Source organism: Garra rufa, chromosome 6, assembly GCF_049309525.1.
Source record: "Garra rufa chromosome 6, GarRuf1.0, whole genome shotgun sequence".
NCBI classification, from domain to species: domain Eukaryota; kingdom Metazoa; phylum Chordata; class Actinopteri; order Cypriniformes; family Cyprinidae; genus Garra; species Garra rufa.
The window spans coordinates 13,117,462-13,139,922 of record NC_133366.1 but is presented as its reverse complement, the minus strand read 5'-3'; the positions used below and the strand labels follow the sequence as shown (position 1 = coordinate 13,139,922).

Genomic DNA, 22,461 nt, shown 5'->3' with positions numbered 1-22,461 from the left:
TTCATTCACCTTGGCTTCATGCAAAAAGTATGATCTATGTGTAAACATGATGGCATGGAAAGCTTGTGCCATTTTTAAAAAAGTAAGCTAGACACCCACAGAATGAATTACAGATACACAGCTAGTATATATATATATATATATATATATATATATATATATCACCCCTGCTGAATCCATTAAATAAACAAATAAATGTGTAGTCTCAAAACAACAAAATTATGGAAGCCAATTTCTGCCACTGAATAAAAAATAAAAAAGTTATCTACAATTTTACATCTTACAATCACATTGCGAGAAAAACACTATAACTTACAATTTTAGCAGAATTGTGTGATACATACTTGAAATTCTGACTTTATTTCTCAGAATTGTGAGATATTAACTCGTTTTGCAAGAAAAACATCAGAATTGCGAGTTTATATCACACATATCCGACTTTATAACTTGCAATTGCAAGTTTATATGTCATAATTCTGAGCAGAAAATGTCAGAATTGTGTTTTTATGAGAAAATTGCGAGTTATAATGTTTTTCTGGCAATTGCGAGTTCTCAGAATTGTGAGATAAAATAACCTTTTTTATTCAGTGGTGGAAACAGGCTTCCATAAAAAATGGTCCTTAAAAGATAAAAAAGAAAAGCAGTGCAGACCATTTTGCTCTTTTAAGAACTAACCTGACCAAGTAGAATTTAATCAAATAGTAATCTGTTTTACTTTTTGTATCCAAATTACTGTTTAGTACCACTGTTTCAGTGTGCACTTTCATGCATTTTTCTTCTTAGCATTGCTGGAGAGCTCATAAGGTTGGACATTTGAGTGCAAAATTAAATATTGCAACATCAAGAAATAATAGAACTCGCAATTGCGAGAAAAACATTATAACTTGCAATTTTCTCAGAAATGTGTGATAGATACTTTTGCGAGTTTATATCACACAATTCTGACTTTATAACTCGCAATTGCAAGTTTATGTCTCATAATTCTGAGAAGAAAATGTCAGAATTGTGTTTTTGTATCACGCAGTTCTGAGAAAATTGTTGAATTTGAATTGAATGTTGAATGTTTTTCTGGCAATTGCGAGTTCTCATAATTGTGAAATAAAATAACTTTTTTTTTCATTGGTGGAAACAGGCTTCCACACAAAATGGTCCTTAAAAAAAGAAAAGAAAAGCAGTGCAGACCATTTTGCTCTTTTAAGAACCAACGTGACCAAGTAGAATTTAATCCAGTAGTAATCTGTTTTACTTTTTGGATTCAAATTACTGTTTAGTATCACTATTTCAGTGTGCACCTTCATGCATTTTTCTTTATTCCAGATCAGACCCCACATTTCCTTCTTAGCATTGCTGGAGAGCTCATAAGGTTGGACATTTGAGTGCAAATTAAATATTGCAATATCAAGAAATAATATTCAGAAGGGAAGTGGGTGGCTAAGCCGAGAAAAACATTATAACTTACAATTTTCTCAGAATTGTGTGATACATACGTGGAATTCTGACTTTATTTCTCAGAATTGTGAGATATAAACTATTGTGAGAAAAACATCAGCACTGCAAGTTTGTATTACAACTCTGACATTATAAGACGCAATTGCAAGTTTTTATCACACAATTCTGACTTTATAACTCGCAATTGCAAGTTTATATCTCATAATTCTGAGAAGAAAATGTCATCATTTTGTAATTTTGTGTTTTTGTATCACACAATTCTCAGAAAATACCGAGCTATCATGTTTTTCTGGCAATTGCGAGTTCTCATAATTGTGAGATAAATAGTTTTTTTTTTTCAGTGGTGGAAACAGGCTTCCATACAAAATGGTCCTTAAAAAAGAAAAGAAAAGCAGTGCAGACCATTTTACTCTTTTAAGAACCAACCTGACCAAGTAGAATTTAATCAAATAGTAATGTGTTTTACTTTTTGATGCAAATTACTGTTTAGTATCACTATTTCAGTGTGCACTTTCATGCATTTTTCTTTTTTCCAGATCAGACCCCACATTTCCTTCTTAGCATTGCTGGAGAGCTCATAAGGTTGGACATTTGAGTGCAAGTTAAATATTGCAATATCAAGAAATAATATTCAGAAGGGAAGTGGTGGCTAGGCCTTCATTTCTTAGTAGTTTCAGTATTGAACCGTGGAAGCACACACGGGATTCATAGTCAACCGAATTTTATTTTTGTACTACATTTATAGAACCGTAAGGAACACGTTGAGAGCAAAGCAAATAAACACTGTTTGCTTCCTTCTTGTCTCCTAGGGAAAACACGTAATAAGCTCCAAGCATTTTTTCAATCTATTGATTGAATAAGGCCTAACAGACCGCGCATCGAAACAGAGCTTGCTTTCCGCCCTCTTTCGTAGAAGCGAAGGCCGCTTAAACGAAATGTCAGAACAGCAAAAACAAGAAATCGATAGCAATTAGGAATATTTTAATGCCACTGCTCGATGTCCTAAATGTTATATGAAGTATTTGGGGTTTTTATTTTGGGCTTTAGGGACAGTGAGGTAATATTGCTCAAAGATTTCTTTTAAATTAGAGCACAGCAGTTTATTATATGTGCTGGAATTGACTTGAAAAAATAAACTTGCGGTGTCAATTAACGGCTCTATGTCCCCAGACAGCATTTTATCACAAGCCATCAATATTTCGCTAACCACTGCAAAACAAACAAATCACTTTAAACATCTTAAACTTTCTGACTGGGCCTTTAATGCTGCCTGTCATCAAATCATTCATTTTCAGACGTTTTTTTTTTTCTTGTTTGCTGAATGGAACCAAGAGAAATGTAATCACAGCTGGCTGGGCTTGTAAATTCTCTGTTTCAGATGACGTGCGATGAATGATGGTGTCTTGATGCCTTCATTTGAAATGAGAGAATAGACAGGAGGCAACCACGACGCTGACAAGTTCACAATAAATTGCATGCAAATGAGGACATGTGGATTATTGCATTCTGGGTAGCGAGTGAGTCGGGCGGCATCGGTAGCCATGTTTATGAGGTGTGATGCAAACAAGAGGCAGTAATGAGAGTTGATCAAGCGTGACAAGGTGCAGCAACACTCAGCGTGCATATAAGCAAATACGCAAATACAGCCCTTCAGGAATAACTTCTTGGCTCATAGTTGAGTGAGCACTTACTGACTGGAAATATCTTGTGGGGGTTTGGTTGAGGGCAAAGTCAGAGGTTTTGAATTTTAACTTGCAGCTGCCACAGTTTTGTCAGTTTCCAATATGCAAGTTGTGTGTTTACTTTTTGTTCTGGAGCCAAACATCTTTTTTTCACAAGATGTGGACATGATACTACTGTATATAATATTCTTTAGACTCCTCTTTTGAATTGAATCACAATTCATCGTGATTGATTCAGCTGTTAGCAGGTGTAAAAATCTTGCTGTATATTTAAAATAGAGCGATGGTCTGCTTGACATGCCATGTGGTGCTTCTCTAAATAATGCCATCCAACAATGCTGTTACAGCACTGTTAATGTATAAATTAACTTAATATTTTGAAGTGTTGATTGCATGAATATATTTAAATTATTTGTTTAGCAATCAGTCATGTGTAAATGTGATGTGTTAGAGTAATGCTCGACATGATTATAGATAAATAAAACACTAATTCAGGGGTTCTCAGGGTTCAGGGTTAACTCAGGTCCGAGAGATTAATTTTCCTGCAGAGTTTAGCTCTAACCCTGGTCTTCTGTGGGCTAAAGATGTCCGTATTCTGCTTATTGCCAATGACAAACACGCGCACACACACACACACACACACACACACACACACACATACATACATTGATATATGTGACCTTAGTCACAGTCTTAAAGTCCCTATGAAATCAAAATCAAGAAGTTTTTTGGTTTTTATTATGAATATGTTAGCCTTCAAGTTATCTATAATCTAGTGTGCTCCAATACAATGATAAAATTCGCATTCACAAGATTTGAGCATTCAAAACTTACAGTCTCTCACTTCCGCCAATATGAATCAATGATTTTGATGACATCACGCTGCACTTCAGGTTCTCATCAAATGTTCTGTCCAATCAAATGCTCTCTAGAATCTGTAGCGTTCCGCCCCCAACACTATAAACAGACGTTGAAGCTGCAGCTGAGATCTGTCACTTGTTCACAGTGTTAGTGTTTTTTGTATGGTAAATAGCATGTAGTGCACATTGTAGGTGATAGGGAATGATTCAGACAGTGTAAATTTGCTTTCCATTGGGGCAAATGTAGTCTGGTTTCGCGTTGTGTCACACGAACCGCTGCAGTGCGCACAGTCTACTCTGGACTTTGGCTCTCCGGTCCAGAGATGCGATAGTACGGAGCAGATCATATGCGTGAGTCGGCATGTATTAAAACTACACAGCCTCAGCATGATTATGATCACTATTTTGTTTTAGTAAGAGTTTCATTTTGAATCTAGGGGGTAATCTATTAGACTGTGGCTGTCATAAGCTGTCAAATGCGGCTTTTACCAAGCTCAACGGCTCTGGCCCAAGCAGATATAAATGGAACGCTATTGGCTATTTAAAAAAAAAACTGGGCGGATATGATACTTGATATGTCCCGTCCTGTTTTTCTGTTTCAGGACCAACTTTAAAGGTGATTTTCTCAATATTTCGATATTTTTACACCCTCAGATTCCTGATTTTCAAATAGTTGTATCTCGGCCAAATATTGTTATATCCTAACAAACCATACAATGCTGGAAAGCTTATTTATTCAACTTCAATTCTCAATTTAAAAAAATTGACCCTTATGACTGGTTTTGTGGTCCAGGCAAGGGCGTAGATTTGCTTTGGACATTGGTGGGGACCTATGAATCCACCCCCCTCCCACCCCCCTTGCGTCAAAGCGGTAAAAAAAAACCCACTAGCATTAACGTTAACTGTTGTCGTTACTTTGATGGACTTTGATGGATTCACTAGCGAACTTGAAGTGACTTAAAAAAAAAGCTCATGTCCAACTTCTTTTTTTGCTGCCGCCATCCTCACATGTATGTCACCCAACACACCTTCTTGCACGGGAAAAAAATCCACTGCATTTGGTGCTGCTTGTATCAGAACGCAGCCATAGCCTCTCACATGACAGCGGGGAAAGGCACAGCCTATCAAAATGTTCATATGTGTTTTGGGGCGGGAGGACTCAAGGAGAGAATGTGATTTAGCCCTTTCTGCATGTCTAGGTTAATGATGACAGCGCGATTTTTTTTTTCTTTTTTTAAGTGGATTAAATTATTGGTGGGGACATTTCAGTGGTCGGAGGATATTGGTGGGGACATATCCCCTCCGTCCACCCTAAATCTACGCCCCTGGGTCCAGGGTCACATATGTGGTTTACAGGGTCTGTAATACGTATGCCATTATACATTTGTGTCCTCATAAACCTGTACACTCACACACACATAAATAGAACATTGAATAAGTTTATAAACTTGCATAGTTTCATGGTTGAATCAAAATGCAAGATCAGTTGTGGGCTTATCTGATCATGTTTAGCAAGTGTGAACAGCAAAAAGATCCCACATGAAATCCAATTTTAACAAATCTGTTACAGGCTACATTCATATGTGACTCTGGAGCACAAAACCAGTTTTAAGTAGCACGGGTATATTTGTATCAATAGCTAAAATACATTGTATGTCAAAATGATCGATTTTTATGCCAAAAATCATTAGGATATTAAGTAAAGATCATGTTCCATGAAGATATTTTGGAAATTTCCTACTGTAAATATATCAAAACTTAACTTTTGATTAGAAATATGCATTCAGACAACTTCATTTGGGCAACTTTAAAGGCAAATTTCTTAATATATAGATTTTTTTACATCCTTAGATTTCAGATTTTTAACGCTTATTTATTCAGCTTCTAGTGGTGGTAAAAATCTCAGTTTTAAAAAATTGACCCTTATGACTGGTTTTGTGACCCAGGGTCATATGTGGTTTGAAATCCTACTCAAATTGCATTTCTAGAAACCCATTTCAGTCTGACTGCTTAGATCAGATTTTGCATATTTTTGTCACTTTCTCACGCCACATAAAACGTAAACACATCGGCAACACAGAATAAATCTGCACGTTTATCCTTTTACACTCACTAAACTCTTTAAAAGCTAAACATATAAATGTGGAAATGCATAATTCAGAGTAAATTGTTCCAGTGATGCAATTATGGCAGTGAACTTTACCCCACCACATTTACACAAACACTACCTGCTATAGACAGTCGGGTTCTAAAGTCTTGAGTTTGGGATTCAAAATATTATTGTTGTTTTACCAACGCATAGTTGCTGCAATAAAAACCAATGCAGATATTTGGGAAAAACGAAAGAGCAGCAAGGAACACACATATCTGATCTGAACAGTTGCGATACACAGTACGGACAGTCAATCATTTAAATCAGATTCAATTCCATTCAGTCTGAAAAAGGCAAATGAAAGCAAATTTACTTCATTTGGACACATTGGATACACAAAGCTCATTTACTGTCAGGAGGCTGCTTTAAAATACTTGTGTGTGCTGGTTACGAAGCACGTGCTCACGGTATGCGGCTATGCCTAACTCTGCGTGAGCGGTTAAATGCATTTGCATCTCAAAATGCTTTTATAATGCGAAATTACACAGTTATGTCTTATAGACAAGACAAAACTTTTGATATGTTAAATTAGATCTGCACATTGTGTAAATGCAGCTTATTAGACCTGCTGCAGAAATAGTCTATGAGAAAAATTCATGTTATTTATAGTTGCGGATTATGTTTTTGGGAGCAGTTCACATGTATTCATATAGCACATTTTCACAATCCATTTGGTTTCAAAGCAAAAACTCATACCTTAATGTCTTAAAGCCCTCGGTGACTGGCAACTGTGATAAGGAAATAAAAAAAACATTAGATATTTAGGTATTGGACAGAAACCCTTAAGAAAAAACAGGCTCCAACCTCCTGTGACATTAAGGTGGGTCATAATATATCTAACCATATTGCTACTACCGTCTCTAGATTGAAAAGCAGCATCTTGCACTTTAATTATGGAGGGAATCTTGGTATTTAGCCAAGTCTTGTGGTTAAGAAGTAGTCTTCTCCAATCTGCTCTAATGATTTGCTGAGTCATGGATGTGGCTGTAGCCACTTTTAGGCCGTTACAATAAAGATCATGGTCTTATAGGAGAGCCATAGGGGGGGAAAAGTGGAGTTAGATGAAAGATGGCGAGATGGTTCTTGTCTGTCTAGAGCAACCTCCAGTTAAGTCTGTGTTTTTGTGCCAAAACATAATGCAAATGATCCTCTGTTGAGCACTGTGGAGAAATTACATTCCACAGAAGGCAGCTTTCAATGTCTAGCTGACATTGACATTGATTGCATTAGTATTCAGTTGATAGTAGATGGAAACGTGCCCAATGATGTTCAAAGAGGAATCATTTGTTTGGCTGTTTGCCTGGACTTTAGAGATTTGTTTGACATCTCTGTGAACTTCATTTAAAGTGGGATCAGTTTCAGAAATTTCATCTGTAAAGGGGGATTTGCTTACATTGATACACAGAGACATAATATTAGTAGAGAAAGTTGGAACTTGGAATGTACTGAATCTAAGTTTGATTGCTTTCACACAACACATAAACAGTCAGTGTTGGATTATGTGAAGGTTGTAGAACTCAAGAAGTGAAAAACCATAACCTACATCAAAATGTCTCTCCTGAATAGACACACATTGTGGTGTTTGCTGGATTGACGCTCTCAGCTACGTGGAGAGCCGTGTAATTGCTCTCAGGTATGAGAGGTCTTGTTCTGACCTCATTCAGCTGAATGGGACACGTCCTTGATGTAGGAGTGGTTGCTTCTTTGAGAAGAGTTTCGCTTGGAGGATCATACAGTTTTGTGATGGCATATCTGCATTGTCTTAGCAAAGGAACCAGCAACACACACACACACACACACAGAGAGAGAGAGAGAGAGGAGTGTGATGAAATGTGCAGTATAATTTCTTTGCGATACTTGCAGCAGTGTGGAATTTTAAAATAATGAGTGGCAGTGCCTTGTAGTCTGATTGCTATTGTTTGTAAAACTATTTTTAACCTGACAAGCTTTCTTAAAAATATGAATGCAGCAAGATGTTTTTTTAAGAAGTGCATCTGCTTAATTAAAGTTAATGATTTTTACATTTATTTTTAGCGTGAATGTTAAATAGCACAAATGGATCCCAGTTCTCTGTTGATTTATTTGTACAGGACTAAAATTACCAGCATGCTCATCCCTAGGTGCATTTGATTTTTTTTTTTTTTCTTTAGCACGAAAATTTAGAAAGCTATTTTAGATATTTTATGAATCCATTGAATGTAGGTGTGAAAAGACGTTAATATGCGCTAACACGTTAAGTGTTCATATCTTTCCATCGTCCTTAAATATTTAACAGAACATTGTCAGTGAGAGGGCATGAAGACCGGTTTAGCTATATGGAGGACGAAAAGGGTTTGGTGGAAGATACTGTATCATCCTGCTGATGAAAAGAAAAGCAAAAAAGTGTGAGAGAATATTCACTGCCTTACTCCTAAAGATTTGAAACCTTCACATTCCAGCCACACACAAATCACCGTCTGTTATTGATTTATAATCTCTAGAGCGGCCGTTCTTCCCTTCCTCCCTCCCTCCCTCTCTTTACTTTATTCTCTGTTTCTCTCTTTCTGCCTGCCTACGTGGAACTATAGATCATAATTGAATTACTGTGGTAGAGGGGACGTATAATCAGCCAGATTGAGTGAGCTGACTGATTTGAAAGACAGGCAAATAATCATATCTTTGCCTTTATTATTCCTGCCGGCATGGGGACGTATTGAGTAAACTCTGCACGTAATGTAACTGCTTTCTGCATAATTCCATAATACAGTTATGTCCTGATTCCTAATTCACTGATTTTTAAACTTGCCGTAGATTATTGTTACAGCGCTGCTAAACACGCTGATTGATTTATTTGCTCCAATAAATTAATCATGCATTTAATAAACAATAGATGAATGTAATTTGATGGAGGGCCATCGTGTAATTAAAGAGCATGGACAGCGGGAACACTGCGGTATACCTTTTTTTTCCCACATAAACAAAAAAACAGGTGTTTAATTGGGCCGAATTGATTCAGAGCTGTGTTCAGGCACCTTTTATTCAAAACAGACCAAAATATTGGCTGTTAATGTGTGAGTTATTTTCATTTCTTGTATGCTGCTGTAGTCCAATTTACCACACTTGTTGTGCACTTAATTTTTTTTCCCTTAGGGGTTCATGCGTGTAGCACTGAATCCGAACAGTAATGGTTAAGATTTTCAAAGATCACCATTCTAACCTAAAAGTGGTCAGGCAGACCAAACCGTAATGCATAGAGACCTGAAACTTTGAGGGATGGTAGTACCCTCCCCATCTACACTGTCACCAAAGCTCACCCCGATCGGCATTACGGGGGTGCTACAGCGATTAAAAGTATGAAATCACTTATAACCCCTAAAGCGCTAGTCGCAGACTCAAGTGTCATATATCATGGGATTCCTTGGGCCAAGACAAACAAAGCATGTCACAGATTCTATTACATCTGTGGCAAAGGTTTAGGCTATTTTGGAAAACTATGTTTGCAAACTAGTCCTAGGTTTTTCATTCGATCGAAACCAAACCAATGCAGAAAAAAGCTCTGGAGAGTGAATATCAATAATTAGCAAAACATTTGAGTTTTTGACTCATTGTCGCAAAGGGATGCCAAAGCATTCGAAAGAGGTGGGGATACTTTTCTAAAAATAGCTATAACTTTTCAACGGAATGAGATATTTACACCATATTGTCTATTTACATTTACAAGGTATTTACATTTACAAGTTGATTTGCATATGTAAACTCAATCTGAGTTTAGACAGGGTTAACTGAGGCCAATCAGAATTAAACTTTTCAAGTGTGTAAACGATTGTACAGTATTTTTTTTCCACACTTACACACAATATTCATATCATATAATAGATGATCTCATTCTAAACAAATTTGCATTAAGAACCACTGCTGTCAATCATATAATTTGTTACTTATTCAAGATTATTTAACAAAACAAAAAAATAAATAATAATAATTTTGTGAACTAGTCCTAGGTTTTTTGCTTAACCTCAAGGAAACCACTGAAGCACAGTTTTCTGGACTCTAAATCAATAATTATCGAAAAAGGTTGAACTTTACACATTAGTTAGATAAAATGGGGTCTTTTACAAAACAGGCAATCGTAAACTAAATCTCAAAACTTCATGAAACTTGGTGAACGCATACAGCATGTGATTCTAAAGAAGCATGCCAACTTTTATGGAGATTGTGCTATAGGTAAAAAAACAAAAAAAAAAAAAAAAACATATTTATATGGTAAATTACCTGGAATTTATAAAAATATTATTATTTCTATTTTTCCCTTTTTTGATGGGTAATATGTGTTTATTTATTGATTATCTTAATATATCTTTAACAACATTCCTTGTATATACCATCAGACATAAGACATTATCAGTTATTTATGCTTATTTTTTGACAATAAGGATCACTAAGGGTTCAGACTAAAGTCCTGATTTAACCCCTGTATGTAAGTGTTCTGGAAAGCACAGTGAGTAACATTCAGTGTCATTAGTGATAACGGCACGGGTCAGAGGACAGGAAGAAGCCTGTGGTTCTTTCTCAATATCCCTCTGTGCTGGAAAAATGCTCAGATTTGACCCTACACGCTCACAACTGTGGAAGAAATCCACTCAAAACAACAAAGATGAAACAATTTGATTGTCTTCAGATGGTTTCATTAATGCTTTCAATACAGGGTCGCTAATTCATGAATATGCACCATTACAGTCGAATTTTTTTTTTTGAATTTTTATCTGAATACCTGAGGGTATACATTTGGTGTCAGTTTAATTTAAACACTTTTTCAAACACTTTTATTTATTTTACTTTTTAATACACTTTTTTAAACAGCCACAATGAAACTGTTCTTTAATTATTATTATTTTTAAATATATTACTTTAATTTAACTAAGATGCAATATATTAGTCAAAAGTTACAGAAAAGCCATTTATTACAGTTGAGGTCAAAAGTTTACATCTCTCTTTCAGAATCTGCAAAATGTTAATTATTTTACCAAAATAAGAGGGAGCATACAAAATGCTTGTTATTGTTTATTTAATACTGACCTGAATAAGATATCTCACATAAAAGATGTTTACATATAATCCATAAGTGAAAATAATAGTTGAATTTCTAAAAATGACCCCGTTTAAAAGTTTACACCCTCTTGATTCTTAATATTGTGTTGTTACCTGAATGATCCACTTTTTTGTTTGTTTAGTGATAGCTGTTCATGAGTCCTTTGTTAGTCCTGAAGTGTTAAACTGCCTGTTATTCTTCAGAAAAATCCTTCAGCTCTCACAAATTCTTTGGTTTTACAGAATTTTTGTGTAATTGAACCCTTTCCAATAATGACTGTGTGATTTTGAGATACATCTTTTCACACTAAAGACAACTTAGGGACTCAAATGCAACTATTACAGAAGGTTCAAACACTCACTGATGCTTCAGAATAAAAAACTATGCATTAAGCATTTGAAGATCAGGGTGAATTTAACTTATGTTGTCTTCTGGAAAACATGTAAGTATCTTCTGTAGCTTTTGAAGGTTTTTAGGCAAAATAAGAAAAATTTATCTAAACATCTTCATTCTGTTCAAAAGTTTAATGCTCTTAATGCATCATTTTTCCTTCTGGAGCATCAGTGAGCGTTTTAACCCTCTGTAATAGTTGCTCCCTCAGTTGTCCACAGTGTGAAAAGATGGATCTTAAAATCATACAGTCATTGTTAGAAAGGGTTCAAATACACAAAAATACTGGAAAACCAAATAATTTGTGGGACCTGAGGGATTCTTCTGAAGAACAGCAGGCAGTTTACGTTTTCAGGAAAAACAATGCATTCATGAACAACTATCACAACAAAAAAACACAGCTGTGGATCTTTCAGGTAAGAACACAGTATTAAGAATCAAGAGGATGTAAACTTTTGAACATGGTAATTTTTTATGAATTCAACTATTATTTTCTCCTGTGGACTATATGTAAACACATTTTATGTGAAATAACTTATTCAGGTCAGTACTAAAAAACAATAGCATGCATTTTGTATGATGACTATTATTTTGTTAAAATAATTAACATTTGCAGATTCTGAAAGGAGGTTGTAAATTTTTGAAATTTAAAAAGGAGCAGCACAACTGTTTTCAACATCAATAATAACAATTAATCAATCTATATTCCTTGAGCAGTAAATCACATATTAAAATGATTTCCAATGGATCACGTGACACTGAAGACTGGTGAAAATTTGTGATCTGAAAATGTTGACTTTCAAAAGCATTTAAAAAATCTTACCATCCCCAAACTTTTCAATCGCAGTCTAGTATTGGTATGTAACAATATGATTTAAGCCTAACCCTCAAGACTCCATCATTATTGACAGATTTTGAAATGCTTATGAGAATCCACTGCCTTCATCTCACAGCAACTGGCTGACACCCACCGTATAGCATTTTCCAACTTTTTAATGTTCTCCCCGCTTGTCAATCCCATAATCCCCTGCGTGAGTCAGCTCCAATAGAGAACGCATTGGAAATGCACTTTCGACTCTGCGCCAGTGGACACATCCGGTTAACCTGCTGCACAGCTGTGGCGCTCTGATATCAGCTACTAGTTCAAGTATGCCACACTCATAACTAGACATATTGTTGAGTCAGTGTGCGGCTCTGACACAGAGGAGACCTGTGAGCTCAAGCATCTGTCAACAAGTCTGCTTGTGCTATAAAAGATGGGGATCATCAGATAAAATCTGTTCTTTTACTACAGACTGCTATTAGACAGAATTTAAAGGGTCATGAAACATTCAACTACACTTTCTGAGATTTTCACAGAGGTTTCTATTGCACATCATAGAAGATAATGTTAGCATGCATTGATTTTAATTCTAAGAGAAAACTGGTTAATAGCTTTTTTTGCACTAGTATTATCTTCCGGGTTTGAATTCTTCATCATGTCACACTGTAAAAAACTATTTGTTGAGTCAACTTACAATAATTTGTTACCTGGCTGCCCTAAAATTTTAAGTTTTAAATTTACCCAACATTTTAAGTTTAACAAACTAAATTTAGCAAAGTTGACTGTAGTTGATTCAACTTAATTTTTTTAAGGCAGGTAACTTACCCAGCTTTTAAGTTTAACAAACCAAATTTAGCAAAGTTGACTTTAGTTGATTCAACTTAAATTTTTAAGGCAGGTAACTTACCCAGCTTTTAACAAACAAGTTTAACAAACCAAATTTAGCAAAGTTGACTTTAGTTGATTCAACTTAAATATTTAAGGCAGGTAATTTACCCAGCTTTTAAGTTTAACAAACCAAATTTGGCAAAGTTGACTTTAGTTGATTCAACTTAAATATTTAAGGCAGGTAATTTACCCAGCTTTTAAGTTTAACAAACCAAATTTGGCAAAGTTGACTTGAGTTGATTCAACTTAAATATTTAAGGCAGGTAATTTACCCAGCTTTTAAGTTTAACAAACCAAATTTGGCAAAGTTGACTTGAGTTGATTCAACTTAAATATTTAAGGCAGGTAATTTACCCAGCTTTTAAGTTTAACAAACCAAATTCAGCAAAGTTGACTTTAGTTGATTCAACTTAATTTTTTAAGGCAGGTAACTTACCCAGCTTTTAACAAACAAGTTTAACAAACCAAATTTAGCAAAGTTGACTTTAGTTGATTCAACTTAAATATTCAAGGCAGGTAATTTACCCAGCTTTTAAGTTTAACAAACCAAATTTGGCAAAGTTGACTTTAGTTGATTCAACTTAAATATTTAAGGCAGGTAATTTACCCAGCTTTTAAGTTTAACAAACCAAATTTGGCAAAGTTGACTTGAGTTGATTCAACTTAAATATTTAAGGCAGGTAATTTACCCAGCTTTTAAGTTTAACAAACCAAATTTAGCAAAGTTGACTTTAGTTGATTCAACTTAAATTTTTAAGGCAGGTAACTTACCCAGCTTTTAACAAACAAGTTTAACAAACCAAATTTAGCAAAGTTGACTTTAGTTGATTCAACTTAAATATTTAAGGCAGGTAATTTACCCAGCTTTTAAGTTTAACAAACCAAATTTGGCAAAGTTGACTTTAGTTGATTCAACTTAAATATTTAAGGCAGGTAATTTACCCAGCTTTTAAGTTTAACAAACCAAATTTGGCAAAGTTGACTTTAGTTGATTCAACTTAAATATTTAAGGCAGGTAATTTACCCAGCTTTTAAGTTTAACAAACCAAATTCAGCAAAGTTGACTTTAGTTGATTCAACTTAATTTTTTAAGGCAGGTAACTTACCCAGCTTTTAACAAACAAGTTTAACAAACCAAATTTAGCAAAGTTGACTTTAGTTGATTCAACTTAAATATTCAAGGCAGGTAATTTACCCAGCTTTTAAGTTTAACAAACCAAATTTGGCAAAGTTGACTTGAGTTGATTCAACTTAAATATTTAAGGCAGGTAATTTACCCAGCTTTTAAGTTTAACAAACCAAATTTGGCAAAGTTGACTTGAGTTGATTCAACTTAAATATTTAAGGCAGGTAATTTACCCAGCTTTTAAGTTTAACAAACCAAATTTAGCAAAGTTGACTTTAGTTGATTCAACTTAAATTTTTAAGGCAGGTAACTTACCCAGCTTTTAACAAACAAGTTTAACAAACCAAATTTAGCAAAGTTGACTTTAGTTGATTCAACTTAAATATTTAAGGCAGGTAATTTACCCAGCTTTTAAGTTTAACAAACCAAATTTGGCAAAGTTGACTTTAGTTGATTCAACTTAAATATTTAAGGCAGGTAATTTACCCAGCTTTTAAGTTTAACAAACCAAATTTGGCAAAGTTGACTTGAGTTGATTCAACTTAAATATTTAAGGCAGGTAATTTACCCAGCTTTTAAGTTTAACAAACCAAATTCAGCAAAGTTGACTTTAGTTGATTCAACTTAATTTTTAAGGCAGGTAATTTACCCAGCTTTTAAGTTTAACAAACCAAATTTGGCAAAGTTGACTTTAGTTGATTCAACTTAAATATTTAAGGCAGGTAATTTACCCAGCTTTTAAGTTTAACAAACCAAATTCAGCAAAGTTGACTTTAGTTGATTCAACTTAATTTTTTAAGGCAGGTAACTTACCCAGCTTTTAACAAACAAGTTTAACAAACCAAATTTAGCAAAGTTGACTTTAGTTGATTCAACTTAAATATTCAAGGCAGGTAATTTACCCAGCTTTTAAGTTTAACAAACCAAATTTGGCAAAGTTGACTTGAGTTGATTCAACTTAAATATTTAAGGCAGGTAATTTACCCAGCTTTTAAGTTTAACAAACCAAATTTAGCAAAGTTGACTTTAGTTGATTCAACTTAAATATTTAAGGCAGGTAATTTACCCAGCTTTTAAGTTTAACAAACCAAATTTGGCAAAGTTGACTTGAGTTGTTTCAACTTAAATATTTAAGGCAGGTAATTTACCCAGCTTTTTTCTGCTGATTTCCTATGACAGATACATCAAACTGTGAGACTTTCTGGACTTAGTTCACTTCCAGAAAAAAAGGGTTTTGAGGAAAACATTCCAGGATTTTTCTTCATATAGTGGACTTCAATGGGAGCCAACGGGTTGAAGGTCCAAATTGCATTTTCAGTGCAGCTTCAAAGGCCTCTACAACTTTAATTTCCTAAACTACTAATTCATAATGTAGTCCCAGAGCAAATCCATTCCCTCCTATTGGTCGGAGATCAGGGTTTTCAATCATTAGGGAGATCGACGGATTGTCTGTAGTTGTTTGTTCCAGATGACAATGATACTACTTGTCAAGCACATGGAGTTTCAGTCAAAGCTCATTCACAGATGTCTAGAGCCACATCCAAGAATCAGCATATTACATCTTACCAGCAACATTCATTTCATTCAGTTTGTTTACCAGTGGGAGAAACAAAGGTTGGACGAGCTGTATGTTTGCTCGTGTTTAAAGCTTGTTGCCAAATGTCTTCATCGGCCCCACTGTGAAATTGCATTACACAGTCAGTGAATATTAATTGATGGCATTTGGTATTGGACAAACAAAGTAAGTGAGAGATGTGTGTGTGTTTGAGAGGTCCTGGAATAATAGTGTGTTGAACGAGAGATCCGTGATCACTGGAGCACAGTTGAAAAGCGAACTGGATAGTAACAGATGTTTTCTCCTGGGAAATAGAAAGAGTGTGTGGCTCTTTTTGTCTGGTGTGTGGGTGTTGGACAGGAGCGTAAGCTACGAGAGGACAGAGGAAGTGTATGTAAATGTGAGTTTGTGTGCGTAGCTTGAAATGTTTTTTGTGATTTGTTTAGATGTGGGTGCTTCACCTCTCAGAGGATGTTTATCAGTGGGACGGTAATAGAAAAACGGACCCAGCCATGCATCTTTCTGCACCTTTAAGGAGTCATATGCACTCAGGATGCTTTCTTGCGTTTAACAGCCGTTAGACGAGTGCAATGAAATGGAACGTCTCAGGGTCTCGAGGCATTTTAACAACTTGTCACTAGTTATCCATAATTAAGACATAAATGTTATAGTAGTTTGTGTAAACACTCAGTACACTCAAGATGTTTGTCCAAACCACCTGCTTTTTTTGATTGCTTCATTGATTTAAAACTAACGTCGGAGTGCTGCATAAACATTATATTTATTTATTTATATTCTATTTATTTATTTATTTTTTGACATGCTGTTTTAATCCTTTTATGCCTATGTGTGTCAACATTTTTTGCTATAATTAATACAATTAATACTTTTCATTTGATATTTCAGGAATTTCTCTGTTGTATTTTTTAAGGCCATGTAATTTTAAAAAACACATTCAGATTTGAAAATATGATGAAAACATGCAAGCTGTTAATTTGGTTTTATTCGAAGCAATTTGCCGTCTAATTATTACAGCAACAGTCCTCCTGTTGGTTAGACACACATTCTTTCTCTCAGAATTGAGAAATAAATTTGCAATTGCGAGTTATAAAGTCAGAATTGCGAGATAAACTCACAATTCTCACTTTTTTCTTAGCATTGCGTGATAAAAACTCGGAATTGTGAGATATAAATTCATAAATCTGACTTTTTTTCTCAGAATTGCGAGATATAAACTCTCAATTGCGATATATAGTCAGAATTTTGAGATGTAAAATCACAAATCTGACTTTTTTCTCAGAATTGCAAGATACAAACTCGTAATTCAGACTTCTTTCTTAGAATTGTGAGATATAAACTCGTAATTCAGACTTTTTTTTTCAAGTCAAGTCAAGATTATATATACAGCGCTTTTTACAATACAAGTTGTGTCAAAGCAACCTTACAGTATAAAAATAATAAAATAAAATATCAATAATAATGCAAGAGATCCATATTGCAACAAAGTCAAATTGGAGAGGACTCATCTGGTTCCAGTGGCCTTGTGCCGGTGGCAGTTTATGGTAGGAGTTCTTTCTTGATGATCTGTCTCTGGGGCTCATCTAGTTGACGCGGTATCCGCCGACATTCGGCTGTAGGTGTTGATCCACCATCTGCTCTTGGTTTGGACTGGATCCGGGGGACTGCAGTGACCATCTGATCTGGATACGGACTGAATCTGGTGGCTGTGGTGACCTGGGAATAAGAAACAAACAGACTAATATTAATGTAGATGCAAGAGTTCCAAGTTGCCACAAAACCAGATTGGAGAGGACTCATCTGGTTTTCGCGGTCTTGCGTCAATGGCCGTCTAGTTGATGAGGTCTTCACTGATGATCTGTCTCTGGGAAATGTATTAAGTGTAGGCCAGGTTAAAGAGATGGCTCTTTAAACTAGATTTAAACTGACAGAGTGTCTGCCTCCCGAACAGTGTTAGGTAGATTGTTCCAGAGTTTGGGCGCTAAATATGAAAATGATTTGCCGCCCGCAGTTGATTTTGATATTCTAGGTACTATCAAATTGCCGGAGTTTTGAGAACGCAGCAGACGTGAGGGACTATAATATGATAAGAGCCCGCTCAAGAACTGAGGAGCTAAACCATTCAGGGCTTTATAAGTAATTAGCAAGATTTTAAAATCTATACGATGTTTAATAGGGAGCCAGTGCAGTGTTGACAGAACCGGGCTAATATGGTCATACTTTCTGGTTCTAGTAAGAACTCTAGCTGCTGCATTTTGGACCAGCTGGAGTTTGTTTATTAAGCGTGCAGAACAACCACCCAATAAAGCATTAATAATAATCATAATAATTTGTTACATTTATATAGCGCTTTTCTAGACACTCAAAGCGCTTTACAGTGTCAGGGGATATCTCCTCATCCACCACCAGTGTGCAGCATCCACCTGGATGATGCGACGGCAGCCATAGTGCGCCAGAACGCCCACCACACACCAGCTTACTGGTGGAGAGGAGACAAAGTGATGAAGTCAATCGGAATATGGGGGGTGATTTGGAGGCCATGATGGTCAGAAGCCAATGGGCAAATTTGGCCAGGATGCCGAGGTCACACCTCTACTCTTTTCGAAAGACATCCTGGGATTTTTAATGACCACAGAGAGTCAGGACCTCGGTTTAACGTCTCATCCGAAGGACGGTGCTTTTTGGCAGTATAGTGTCCCTGTCACTATACTGGGGTGCTAGGACCCACACAGACCACAGGGTGAGCACCCCCTGCTGGCCTCACTAGCACCTCTTCCAGCAGCAACCTAGTTTTCCCAGGAGGTCTCCCATCCAGGTACTGACCAGGCTCAACCCTGCTTAGCTTCAGTGGGCAACCAGTCTTGGGCTACAGGGTGATATAGCTGCCGGTTACATTACAATAATCTATCCTTGAGGTCATGAACGCATGGATTAACGTTTCTGCATTTGACATCGAGAACATAGGTCGTAATTTCGATATATTTTTTAGATGAAAAAATGGGGTTTTGCAAATGCTAGAAATGTGGCTTTCGAAGGAAAGATTGCTATCGGATAGGACACCTAGGCTCCTGACGACTGATGACGACGAATCGACAGAGCAGTCATTTAGTATTAGACTGTGTTTTAAGTAGGGTTGGGTATCGTTTGGGTTTTTTTCGATACCGGTGCCAAATCGATACTTTTAAAACGGTACCGGTGCCAAAATGGTGCCTGAACCGATACTTCTTAAAAAAAGCCACAAAACGGTGGATGACGCAAGAATATCCTTTTATTGGACAAAAAAGTTCTTTAAAATGAAAAATATATGTTGTAAAAAAATATGTTGTAAAGTGATAAACTCACAATCCTGACTTTTTTTTTTTATCTCAGAATTGTTTATATCTCACAGATGTGACTTTTCTTCTTATAATTGTGAATTTATATCTCACATTTCTGACTTTATAACTCGCAATTGTATGTTTATATCTCATAGTTCTGACTTTTTATTCTAAAAAAAAGTCACAATAACCTTTTTTTTTTTATCAGTGGCTTTTATACGACATCGCACAACCTAAAAAAGTATTTTGTGTACATGAAGACAAATTTAGACACAGCACAGATAGAACTCAAGAGCACACCTTGTTGTGTATGACCCCTAACACTGTATCTTTCCGCCCTCTGTCATCTCTGCAGGGAGAAGGAGCGAAATCTTGCCCAGGCAGGACAGCCTGTGATCCAGCCCCAGCGTCCGGACGGCCCTAGATTCACTGGAGGAGGCTTCAGCTTTAAGCAGCACAACAGGATGACACTTCAAGCCCTGGAACAGCAGTCCTGATGCCCGCCAGAACCCTCTGAGGACCCTCTTCACCCATCATCGCCTCTTGATAGACCGCATTTTCTTGTATTTATTCAGCCAACTACCTAGTCAGCTGCTATAAGCCACGCACTAAAGTCAGTTCTTTTTGCCTTCTGAAATAAATATAATAAAAAGTCTATTATTTTCAGTGAAAAGTTTCTGTTTCATTTTGTACTAAACACTTACACAAATCCACATCCAAACACAGTCTCTATTTGCCTCTCTAGTCCTCTGTCGCTCTCTGTCGCTCTTGTTTTCTAGTGTGCAGGTGCTGTTGGCTGCCGAGTATATGACACTGTGTGTACTTGTTGCCTTGTATATGTGTTTTTTTTAGGAATGTGTTTTTTTTTTTTTGTGGTTTTGTGAATTTTATTCTGGTTGGTCTAAGAGCCTGTATACTTTCTAAGCCATTTTGGACATACAATCACATTCAAAACCTAGAGAACTGACAACAACAACAAAACCTCATAAGTAACTGATGTGGAGCTCTTTGCATCATATAAATAGTACTGTTTACATGAAGTGCACAGTTAGGCTTTAGCTTTCTGCTAAGCTTATGCATAAAAATACATAGCACAAGTATTGGATAAACAGTATATTTTTATAACACGTCTGCACTGTTTTTTAAGTCAACAGAATTTTGCATTTAGACTGTTGGTAGACTAATGGCAAGATGTTCTAATAAGCATAACAAAATACTGGGTAAACAGTACTTTTTTTAAAATAAGACTGAAGTAGTAATTTCAATAGAGTTTGTCATTAGCATGTTGCTAAGTTAATGACAAGAGCTTCTAGCCCTAGAAAACATAGCACAAACTAATATTGGGTATACTGTACAGTGCATTTTTTAATGAGACTGAACTATTTTTTATTGATTTTTAAAGAGTTTTGCCATTATGTTGCTAAACTAATTAAATGGTGTTTTTAACTGTTTTTAAAACAGAGGTTTGCATTAAGCATGCTTTTAATGACAAGAATAAACATAAGCTTAGAAGCATACAGCAAAACATAAAAATAAACAGCACACACAAATATTGGTTAAAATATTATTATTCTTTTTTTTTACTAAGACTGAACTGTTTTTTATTAATTTCAGTAGCAGGCATTAAGCATGTTGCTAAGCTCATAAAAATATGTTCTAATGCGCATAAAAACAGCTATTGGGTAAAACAGTCCAGTTTTAAAATTGTTTTAAATTTTATATTTGGCACTCTTATATAAGACACTCTAATAAGCAAAAAATAATGAGCACATCATCTGAAACAGCTGTTTTAATTTAGACTATTGGAACTTTTTTAATGATATATAAATCAGTAATCATGTTTTCTTTCTTATGGCTTCTAGTGATGGCTGCTTTTGAAACACTGCTTGATGAAATCTTTGCACTCATTTGCTTTAAAACTGCTATTTGGAATGTGTCACATGATTTCAGTAAACAAGACTTTGTTACATCAAAACTAGGTGCGTTTCCATTACAGATTTGCGGAAAAACTTATAATACATGTCTATGAAAAATACTGTGAAATGATTGCATTTCCATTAACCAATGTTATGTGACTAAAACATATTTTTTCCTCTTGCGATAAGTCATGATGACCGATTTTGGTAGGTTTATTTATATCGGATCCATCGTACTAACCATTATTTTTAATTGAAGGAGATATAGACGTGTATCTTTAGCAAAGCAGCACGGAGATCCGCTTCTGAAACGAGCTCGAACCGCGATCAGCTCTGGTGGCTGTGTCAGAGCCGTAATGTACTGCAGACGTGTGCAGTTTAAATAAGGGGTTATTCTATCATTAATGGCAAGGAAAGCCTCATACTTTTGAGTGGCCACGTATGAGGTGTTTCTTATAGGTTACAGTACATTAAATAATGATCATGTGACTTTTTATACTCCAAAAACAGCTTAATGTTAGAGTTAATGCTGTTTAAAAATGTAATTGTCAGATGTTAATACATCAAACAGACATTATCTTTATTAACAAACTGCATATTTAAACTGTAAACAAGTACATTCTCGCCTGAAAACCTCTTAAAAGTACATTCCGTGACACGAAAAGAGTAATATTTATAAAATGATACAGGATTTGGACGTCCGCCATGTAACTCAGAAAAAACAGTCCCGGCTAGAACACGCGGAGTGATACAAAATTGTGAAAGGGCGTTCCTGTAACCATACCAGTAGAATATCTCACGGTTCTCAACCAATCAGATTTGAGAACCAGAACGAACTGTTGTATAAATAAAAATAAAACGTAACATTTCATTATATAAAAGTAGACATTTTACCAGTACCCATATTACAGCATTAAGTAGATTTAATCAATCATTATCAAGGCCTTTTCACTTTCTTGTAGTGCCATCAGCCAATCAGCAATGTCATTTTCCAGCACCTCCAAAATAATTAGTCACATGATGTTTCTGAAGTGCCTGTGAGCAAAGATGGCAGCATGCAGACCATGTGCTTCTGAGTTGGCATCCACCTGCCATTGAGTTCAATGCTAATACTGATGTACTGTATAGCTGTGTCCAGGTAATGCATATACACACTAGTGTTTGCCACTGATCTTTGTATAGTCTTGCACTTAAGTCTTCAAGTATGTGCTTGTATT

General features: G+C 35.7%; 1 protein-coding gene across 1 annotated transcript in view; it reads left to right on the top strand.

Moving 5' to 3' along the window:
• cfap58 (cilia and flagella associated protein 58) overlaps window positions 1-19,925 on the top strand; it is a 133,787-nt gene extending 113,862 nt beyond the window's left edge. The window contains exon 16 of the mRNA XM_073842567.1: window positions 19,684-19,925. Within this exon, the coding sequence (XP_073698668.1) occupies window positions 19,684-19,825 (142 nt within the window). The 3' untranslated portion in view covers window positions 19,826-19,925. The remainder of the gene's footprint in view (window positions 1-19,683) is intronic.
• Window positions 19,926-22,461: the final 2,536 nt, after the last annotated feature.